General features: G+C 24.8%; 1 protein-coding gene across 1 annotated transcript; it reads left to right on the top strand.

Annotated features, from left to right (window-relative positions):
- The first annotated feature begins 4,911 nt into the window (after nucleotides 1–4,911).
- Nucleotides 4,912–5,555, top strand: LOC127242307 (VQ motif-containing protein 29-like). The gene has a single exon (XM_051261795.1). The coding sequence runs from the start codon at nucleotides 5,024–5,026 to the stop codon at nucleotides 5,438–5,440; it is 417 nt and encodes a 138-aa protein (XP_051117752.1). The 5' UTR covers nucleotides 4,912–5,023; the 3' UTR covers nucleotides 5,441–5,555.
- The last annotated feature ends 5,394 nt before the right edge of the window (nucleotides 5,556–10,949 follow it).

The following is a 10,949-nucleotide window of genomic DNA, read 5'->3' as shown; positions in this document are numbered from 1 at the left end:
TATTATCTACCCATATCAAATTATCATTTTTGTCATTATTTATCTTGTTGGCAAAATATATCATAAATGCTTGCAAAATTCGTCATTCATATCCTTTGGTCGCGCTTGAGATAATGATTATGAGAACATCATGCTCGGCCAAATAACGAAAATATCGACTTTTGTAAACATACATAATATATTTTATCAATAAAATAAATAAATAATAATAATAAATATATGTATTTTTGAAAGGAGAATGTAGTATAAGCTTATCGTATAGCACGATCGTCGATGTCCAAAACCAAAAGTCGCAGTCAGCGCGCCGCCGCTGCCACATAATGAGTTCTAAACTCAACCATATTTATTGCCTATTCATATTAACAATGCCACGTCACCATAACAATCGTTGCATAATTAACAATTGTCCGGCGGCTGCTACCATACCCTGCGAACTTTATTCTAGATATCTTTATACGAATATGTTTGTTTTGAATTTTCTTTACAATTAATGTGATAATAATAATAAAATAAGTTGTCTTAGATAATATATATTGTTAGTTTAATCATAATTAAATTTTAATTATTTTTGAATTATTTTATATAATTAAACTAATTTTAAATTGTGGCCAAGTTTATCACATTCAAAATATAAGTGAGAAGTGGCAAAAAAATCGTGATGGACGGTAATTTTTTTTAATTATAAATACTCTCACATACGGGTTATTAAATATACTCTCAGAAAAATTATAATACACCATTGCTATTTGAGAGCCAGGGTTTGGCAAAGTCATCTAGGTTTCAAAGTTTGGCAACATCCTCTCAAGAGTTTCAGAGTTTGGCAACATCCTCTCAAGGGTTTCAGAGTTCGGCAATACTATCTTCCCACGATACCAACCTACTATTTTCTTAAAAAAATAAGATATCAAGAACATATTTAATTTTTTACAATGGTTGGAGATTTATTTAAATTTTAAATAAACTAACATATTTGATTTATGAATTATTTATAATATATATATATTTATATTGATTGTCATATTTTTACGTAGAAATAAATTTTACATAAAAATAAATTTGGAATGTAATAATTTTTGAAATAAATTTGATGAAATATAAAGTTAATTTTGAAAATACAAGGAAACATAAGTTTAATTTGTAATTTAAATATTAAATAAAATGTTTATTTTTATTACAACAGTCTATATTTGAATTAAATTTTTTTTTTCTTTCCATCTACAATAAGTTCATTTGATCATTTTTTAGAGTAATATAATTTTTTAAGCATTTATAATATACATTAAAATTCAAATTTACCGAGAAAATAAATAAATATTTCATCTATTCAGTAAAATTATGCTTGATTGGACTTAAAAAATAAAAAATAAAATAATGATATTTTAATGTTAAAGTGGACATATAAAAAATAAAATAGATGTATTATAAAAAATATTTTAAAGAATTTAAAAAAAAAAAGAATCTAAGCATAAATAGAAACAGTAATTCCAAATTGATTATTATTTGTTAAAATTAATAGTAATAAAATTATGAGTGAATAAAATTATTTAGTATAAATAAATTAAAAAATAATAATAATATAATTTTAGAGAATGGAAGGAATATTTCATATTTAATTGATCAAATTTACAAGTTTATACCTTAACAACAAATATAAAAAGTACAATTTGCCTTTCAACTTAATATATTATTTTTATCTGTCAATACGTATATGCTATTATAGTAAAATTAATCAATATTCAGTTATCTTTTCTTTTTTATTTACAATGACAAAATGTCAAAATTATTTTTATTAATCATTAAAATATTATTATTATTTAATATTAAAAAAAATAAATATTTTCCATTGAGACCAGGAAAATATTATTAACCCTCCGGAAAACACGTCCAAACAAACCAAATTACTTCAGCATGTTCATCGTGTAGTCAACAAATATCTGCATTTTTAATAATCCATCCGTCCCATATCAAAAAATTTATTTTTTTCATTTTAGTCCGCCTCATAACAAGATATTCATTTTTTTTTTTTAGTAACGGTACTATTTACCTAAAATTACAAATACCTTATAACTTACAATATATTACACAAATGTCATTACCTTTATATCACACATACTAATAAGGTTATTTTAGTCATTTCTACTTTATTCCTATTATATCCCAATATAATACTCATATTTCTAAAACTACGTGCAAAAAACAAATAGATACTTAATTTCGGGACGAAGAGAGTATTTTGTTTGAAGTATTTGAAGAATTTTTACTATTCATACCAAATATATTTTTCTAAAATATCAAATCAAATATTTATTTATTTATTTTATATTATATTAAAAATTAATTTTATATTTAAAATATCGCATTAATACTTGTTTATATCACATCATACAATTATTCCAATTTAAATATTTTACTATTCAAATTTTAATATTAAATTCAAACCCCCCCTCCACCCACCCCACCACCTTTTTTATTTTTTATTTTATAATATATAATATAAAAATAATAAATAAATTAAAGAATGACTAAAAAATAATAAAAAAATTATATCATAATAATTGTATGATGCTATAAAAATAAATATGAACAAAAAAAAGTAAGAAATAATAATAATAATAATAATAATAATAATAATAGTAAATCTTCAAAAAATTATCAAGTAAATGCATACGATATGATATTTTTAAGAGCTATTTTTTTAATAATTCTTTTTTATTATTTATCAATTTCATATAATACAAAATTAATCATATAATATGCAGTTGTTACCGTAGGTCGATATTTTGCAAAATTTTCGAAATATAATAGAACCTGTGCAGCCAATATTATTAGTACATCATCGCACAATACAATGTTCTGACCAAAAGCGCAAATCTGTAAATTATCATTTTCAACCAAACAGAGCCTAGCCTAGTAACTCTTGCTGCCAACTAAGGCCGACAAAAATTAACCCAATCTGATAATCCGACTTGAACTTGGCCTGAAATAGCTGGGTTTGGGTTGAGATTTTTGACCCAATTAATAATTGAGTCAAACTCGTTTAACTCATTTAATTAAATAGGTCAGGTTAAGGTCTACATTTTCGACCTGAAAATAACCCGTCTAACTTGTTTAATTAATATTATTTTAAATTTAAATATATTTTTTAAATTTTATCAATACAATTCAATATTTATGGCCAATTTTATAAAAATAAACAATAAAAAATAAAGGATTGTGTTGTGTACTATTATGTAATTTTTGTTAATTCGAATTCTTGAATATCGGTTTCATGATATGAATAAATAATTTTTTGCTTTAATATGTATATATATATATATTATGCATTTAAAAATTTTGTTAATATAAATTGTAATTTTAAATTAAAATTTAAATATTTTAAATTTAAACGGGTTATATGAGTCAGATTCAGGTTGACCCGATTAATAAAAGGTCATATTAAGGTTGCAAATATCAACCCATTTAATTAAATGAATCAGGATCAGGTCAAGGGTTTTATAACCCGTTTAAGCTGACCCGAACCTGAATCCGACCCGATATCCGTTTGCCATTCTTACTGCCAACCCTTCTTATCTTCAATAATTCATCATTATACTGTTTATTTAAAGTTTGAAACTATTTACATAAAAAAAAAAAAAAAAAAAAAAAACAAAATTAAATTGAAATAATACTCAATTTATTGTAAATAGATGTATTGTAAATTATATTTCATCCGTCCTAATACAATAATATTATTTACTATTTTTGTCTGTTTCAAAACAATAGTTTCATTTCCATAAATAAATATATCACTGTAAAATTACCCTTACTTTTTCATTATTATTACATAATTGTCACTACATTTTACACTAATACATTCACAAGAGCAAAAAAGTATTTTACTCGTACTTTTTACCCACTACCAGTATAATATTAATATTTCTTAAATCATGTGTCAAACACAACTCGAATATAATTTTGGGACGGAGAGATATTACCTTGTTTATTATAAATGTATAAAATATTTATATTTTATTTATTGTGTAAAATTTTTTTGTATTAAATTAAATTATATGTACAAAACAATCTATAAGAAAAGTATACATGTGTTATAGTACAAATAAAAAGAAATTAAATGTTAGAATTATTTGAATAGACAAACAAACAAATAAATAATTGGTCAAACATTTATTATATACATTTGTAAATATTAGTTCACTACTAATCTCCCAAAAAAAAATTACTTTAGTTAATCAATTATTTATTTATTTTATTTAAACAAATTATTTAAAACATTTTTATATTTTTTTATTCGTATAATATTTAAATAATTAGGTGTATTTACAAGGATGATGAAAGTATTGTTAATACTTTAATTTAAATTAAAAAGATTTCATTAAGTAATTTCATGCATTCATATTAAAATAAAAAATACTCTATAATTTGGTTATAGATATTTAATACTCCTTCCGTCCCATTGAAAAAGGTTGTTATTTTTCATTTTCGTCCGTCCCAAAATAAAGTTATTATTTTCTAATCTAGTAATTGTACTGCCTACTTAATATAATAAATATCATTCCAATTTACACTATATTACACAAATGCCATTACTTTTATATTACACAATACTAATAAGAATATTTTTATCTTTTTTTACTGCAACCTATTATAATACTAATATTCAAAAATTTACGACGACAACCTTACGGTGGAAGGAGGGAGTATACTTTTTAAAAAAAAATTGTTTTTTTTTTACAATATATATTAACTAAGAAATAAAAATCCTTCATCGGTGGTTATAAGAAAAAAAAAAAATAAATAAATAAATAAAATTGAAAAGAGGATTTATTGGTCAAACTTTTGCGCCACCACCGCCGGCGTTCCCTATAAGACCTTTCCCGTTGAAATTCAAATCTTCCATCCATCAGTCTCCGCTGCACTATATATACATATACATGTATCTATATTTCCCCCAAATTCTAGGGTTTCTGCATATTACAAAATATTCTCAAAATCAATTCAATTTTCAATTCCATATATATTCACGATGGACTCTTCGTATCTTTATGGCAATTATCAATACCGCCGGAAACTGAAAACCGCCGGAAATCCGGCGCCGGCGTACCGAGCGGCGCTCCGTTCGATCGGCAAGTTTCCGGCGAAGAATGTTATTAGGAAGAAGCCGATAGCTCCTATGCCGGCGAAGCCGCAGAAGGTGTACAAGGTGGATCCGGTGGATTTCAAGGAGGTTGTTCAGAAGCTCACCGGGGCGGAGGAGTTTATTCCGATGAGATTGCAGGAGGTGGCGCCGCCGCCTCTCCGCCTGAGGAAATTGGGATTTGATACGTTTGGTGCAGTGAGCCCCTTAGGGTTTGATTTATCTCCGGCGTCGATTGCGTGGTGTTCGACGGTTCTGATGAGTCCTGGAACAGGTGCTTCCATGGAACCAAGTGCTGTTGTTTGATTAGGGTTTATTTTTGTTGAAGATATAAATTTGAAATTTCATGATTAATTAATTAATTTTTTTTTTGTCTTGTTCTAAAATAATAGTTTCATTTTCATAAATAATTATATCACTATAAAACTACCATTATTTTTTCATTATTATTACACAATTGCCACTACCTTTTACACTAATATACTCACAATGACAAAATTCTTTTACCCGTACTTTTTACCCACTATCAATATAATATCAATATTTCTTAAATCTTGTGCCAAAGACAACCGAGACTATGGGAGGGAGGGAGTATTATGTAATTAGTAAGTAATTAAAAAGTGTATTGATAAAAATAAAATTAAGATGACTAAATAGTTTAATTATAATAAAAAATATTATAAATTATGAATTTTGAGATGAGATTAAAATGTATAATTATATTATAAAAAAAACAACAAATTGTGTGAGACTGACCAAAATAGAAAAAATTGACAAATTATGTAAAACGAATTAAAATGGGTTTATAATATGCAATTTTGTTTTGTGGAGTAAAAATATTTGGTGTACTATGTTTTGTATAGAATAATGTTGAAAATCGTACTCCCTCCGTCTCAATATAATAGTCTTGTTTATCATTTTTGTCGATCTCAAAATAATAGTCTTATTTTCATAAATAACCATATCACCATAAAATTACCCATACTTTTTTATTTTTTATTACACAATTGCCACTATTTTTTACACTAATACACTCACAAGGGCAAAAAAAATTTTTATCCATATTTTTTATCCACTACCAATATAATATCAATATTATATTTATGAAACGCAGAGAGTATTTCTTTTACATGATTTTTTTTTAGCAATATATATATAATGTAAAAAAAAAAAAGTTAAGAGCATGAGCACATAATTGAAAACCCTAATAGGGGAAAGGAAGTTGAACTCTAAATATGGATTATTAGTTCAAGATCTTGTTTTCATTATTGTTTTTAGAAAGATACTACTTTCTTGGATTAATTATTTATTACATTTTCTTGAAAAAATTCATGGAGGATGATGCCAAGAAAAACAAGTTAGTTTTGGTATTAAGAAATACTATTTATATATTGAATTAACATCATTGTTGTTAGATTTTATTTTAAGCTAAAATAGTATTTTAACTTGATGTTTTGTAAAAATAAATAATACATTTTTATTGAAAATCATACATGTCGAATAATGGTTTTTTTTTTATTTGATATAAAAAAGCAAATACCCTTCAACAATAATATGTATATATATAAAAATTTAATATGTTTTTTTCAATGAGTTTGAAATTTTTTTCTCTAGATTTAATATTAAATTAGTATTTGATAAGATATTTTATAAGAAAAATTTTATTACTTTTTTCAAAAAATATGAATTTAAATTATAAAATTTGAAAAAATTTGACAAAAGAAACACGTACTAAGACTATTACTTTTATAGATTAAATTGTATATCTTCCATTTTGCGTACTTAGCAATATTTTTCATTTTAGTATGTCGTACATATTTTGCAATATTTGTAAAATAAGAGATAATTAATTACATTTTATTTCATTAGTTATATCATTCAAATAATAATTAAAAAAAAAATACATTTCTCTCATCAAAATACTTAATTTTTCATTATTCTACTTAATACTCCCTCCGTCCCAATATAATAGTCATGTTTATCATTTTTGTCCGTCCTAAAACAATAGTCTCATTTCCATAAATAATCATATCACTATAAAACTACTCTTACTTTTTTATTATTATTACACAATTGCCACTATTTTTTACACTAATACACTCACAATGACAAAAAAGTCTTTTTACCCGTACTTTTTACCCACTGTCAATATAATTTTAATATTTTTTAAATCTCGTGTCAAACATAACTCAGACTATAGTTTTGAGGCGAAGGAAGTACTATTCACTTAAATTCTGATGATAAAATTCAAATGTTTCACACACGTGGGACGTATGGAGCATTTATTTATTTATATTTTATTTTTAATATTTAGAAAATTTTGAATTTTCACCGTTAGTTATTGACAAATATGAAATTATTATTACATTTTAATCGTTAGATCCGAGCCAATCTCAATCCAAAATTTTTTATTTTTATTTTTATTTTTATTTTTGTACTTTTAATTTTAATTTTAGTTGATTATGTATAACGGTCCAGCTTGAATCGGGTCAAGAAAGTATTATGTATACAATTGCACATAAGACGTAGGGTGTTTTTACGTAGGGGATTGAATTTTAAATATATTATTCATCTCATTTTTTTCTAAAAAAAATATTAAATTAAATATTTATTTTTTATTTTTTATATTATACTAAAAATTAATTTTATATTCAAAATATTACATCAACACTTATTTATATCACATCATATAACTATTCAAATTCAAAATTTTCACTATTTAAATCTCAACACAAAATCCAAATCCTCAAACAAACACACCCGTAGTGTAACAGTAGTTTGGCCAATTTGGGCTGTTTCGAGCTTTGGCGGTGCCAAACATAATTATTATTCTATAGTATGATTATTTGTTTTAAATATTTTATTGGAAAAAGTGTTTATAACTTTTTTATGATTTCGAAATTTAAACTGGGGATTGGATTTTAAATACACTATTCATCATTTTTTTATATTATACTAATAATTAATTTTACATTCAAAACATCACATTAACACCTATTTATATCACATCATATAATTATTCAAATTCAAAATTTTTATTATTCAAATCTCAACTCAAAATCTAAACCTCCAAACAAACACACTTATATACTTTAAACATTACATGCGTCCTATTATATTTTAAAAAAACATTGCATTAAATTCCCACCATGCAAAAAAATATAGGTAAGAAATCATTTTTTCATCATACAAAAATTGTAAAAAAAGGTTTTACGTAACGATTTTCAAAGTATAAGGGGCGTAATGCAATATTAAAATACATGAGAGATTTGCCCTGAATTTCGAAAGCACTGGAGAGTTATGAATAATTTTTCCTATTTTATATATTTAAACTATTGAATAATCAGTTTGACTTTGCACATATTATAATTAATATACTCATTTCATTCCGCTAAAAGAGATACATTTGTTTTTTTTCGTGATGATATTTGAATATTAATCATTATATCAAAATATAGTATAAACTAAAAGAAAAAAGAAAAAAAATACTTGTGTCTTATATTATAAATATAATGATATTTGTATAAAAAATTATACAAATATAAAAATATTTTTAATATTAAATACAATGATGCAAAAACTAAATATAATTTTTTTAGCGAAGGGAGAATATTTATTTATTGTAATGTGTCATTTTATAATTAAATTATGTAGAATTTAAACCCCAATGACTAATTTATTGATTATTTAAATAGATCAAAAATATAAAATACTGAAAGTAATACTATCTTCGTCAATTAAATCTATTATCATTTCTTTTATATTTTATAAAAAGAATGAAAATAAATTTGAATAATAGAGAAAATAGATCAAAATTTATATTTACAACATCATAGCATAATATATATCATAATATATATCGGAAAAAAAAAGATAAATAATATGGATAAAAATAAAATATTTTTTAAATGAGGGAGGGGGAGAGACATGAATAATTTTACGTTATGTTTACCATATATGTAACTTTTATATTGGGGATAGCAAATGTGTTTGTTTTGTATTTTGATTTGGAAGAAATTTTTCTACGTGGAGTATATAGAATTTTATAGATAATATAAAATAATAAATGTGCATAAAATTTATTAATTTTTTTGGAAAATATGTTGTAATTTTTTCGAAAATGTGTAGTATATTAATTAGTGTATTTTGGTATTTATATATAAATTACTTTTACTATAATAGAAAATAAATATTTTTAAGTGGAACAGACGAAAATAGTAAAATTAGTATATTGAGTTGGAACTGAGAGAATATTTATTTTGAGTAGAACTTCGGCTTCATTCTCATCTTCTTCCAAGTCATTACTTGAAAACACTTATCATTTTCACTTTTCTTAATAATGTTTTATTCCATCATTCTTACACATTTATAATTTTTGTGAGCTTAAATGTGACCTCTTTTGTGTTATGGTTCTGTCATAGTCGAGCAACACAAGATATTTTTGAAGTTAAACTATAATGAGCAATAAAACAAAGTGTCTGGAAAATTTTTTTGAAACTTTTACCAATTCAATACATCAAAAAAATCAACATAATCTTTTATAAATGAATTTATATAAAGGTGTAATTAATCATATACAATTTTTTTCATCTAGTTTGTTCACTCAAACAACATAATTTTTGTTGATATGCTTTAAATATAATTTGTCACTTTGCTGAGTTTTTATGGGATCTCGCTTGCCTGGGAGTTCGAGCGGCGAATTCTCCTTGCCTGGGGTCCAAGGGCGCGGAGTGGCCCCCGGCCCGACGGTATGTAGTATTGGGCCTTTGAGTTCGTATTAAATTGAACATGTTTGATGTATTCTCTTAATTTATTTTAATATAGTTAGAGATATACAATCTAGGTATTTGTATTAGAAATCGATATCTGTATAACCTAGTCGTCCTCAGTAAATCTGTTTTCCGTTTCTGCCAGTGGACATAGCCAACACGTTATTGATAAACCACATAAATTTGTGTCTTCTTTACGTTTATGTTTGTTACTCGATCATTAATCCTAATCATTTACAATAAGTTTCGATGAATATTAATAAAAAAATATAACATATACACATATACTCATCCACATAATATAAATATTATATATCATTTATTCTCTTACGAAATGTCAACAATTCAATACAAAATATTATTTTTTATATTATCAATATAATTTATCATACTTCACATAAAAAATACTTCAAACTAATATACTAAACAAATACATCCTAAATTTCACCAAATCTAAGCAACTAAAATTTTACTTTATCCAAATCTCATCATTATCCAAAAATTATTTTTATCTAGATATTATTTTGTTTGGGCCGCGACCTTGGTTTGGGCTTTCGGTTGGGCCACTTCAATTTTGAATTTCTACTTATTTTTTGTCTGGGTCAATTGGCCGAGCTCTCTTTTCTTTGGTCGAACCCAAATATTTCAAAATAATTTTGGAATAACAAATTGCCCCCACAAAAGTATTGATTTCGTATATGGCCGATATATATATTTAAAATGGTTACTTGATCAATGCTTTGTACACAGTTTTAATTTATCTCAACATTTGACATTTGATTCTTTGGAGACGTCTAGTTGAACTTGGGAATACACATTTTGATTTCCAGAATCAACTTTACCTTAAAACCACTGTCACTAGCTTTTTTCTCTCTCTTAAAGCTTCCGAGGGAAGTTAATTTGGAAATAGAAAAAGTTCATAAAAACGTTTTCTTAATCGTTCCACCATCAATCCATCGAACCATCCTCCGTTCATCGGTTATACCTTCCTTCTACATTTTAGTCTCCGTTATCCCGATCAAAGCACTCTCACCGCCAAGATCATT

This window comes from Andrographis paniculata, unplaced genomic scaffold (assembly GCF_009805555.1).
Source record: "Andrographis paniculata isolate CXL003 unplaced genomic scaffold, ASM980555v1 Contig86END, whole genome shotgun sequence".
NCBI lineage: Eukaryota > Viridiplantae > Streptophyta > Magnoliopsida > Lamiales > Acanthaceae > Andrographis > Andrographis paniculata.
The sequence above is the reverse complement of the archived record's forward strand: the minus strand, read 5'-3'. Positions and strand labels throughout refer to the sequence as shown.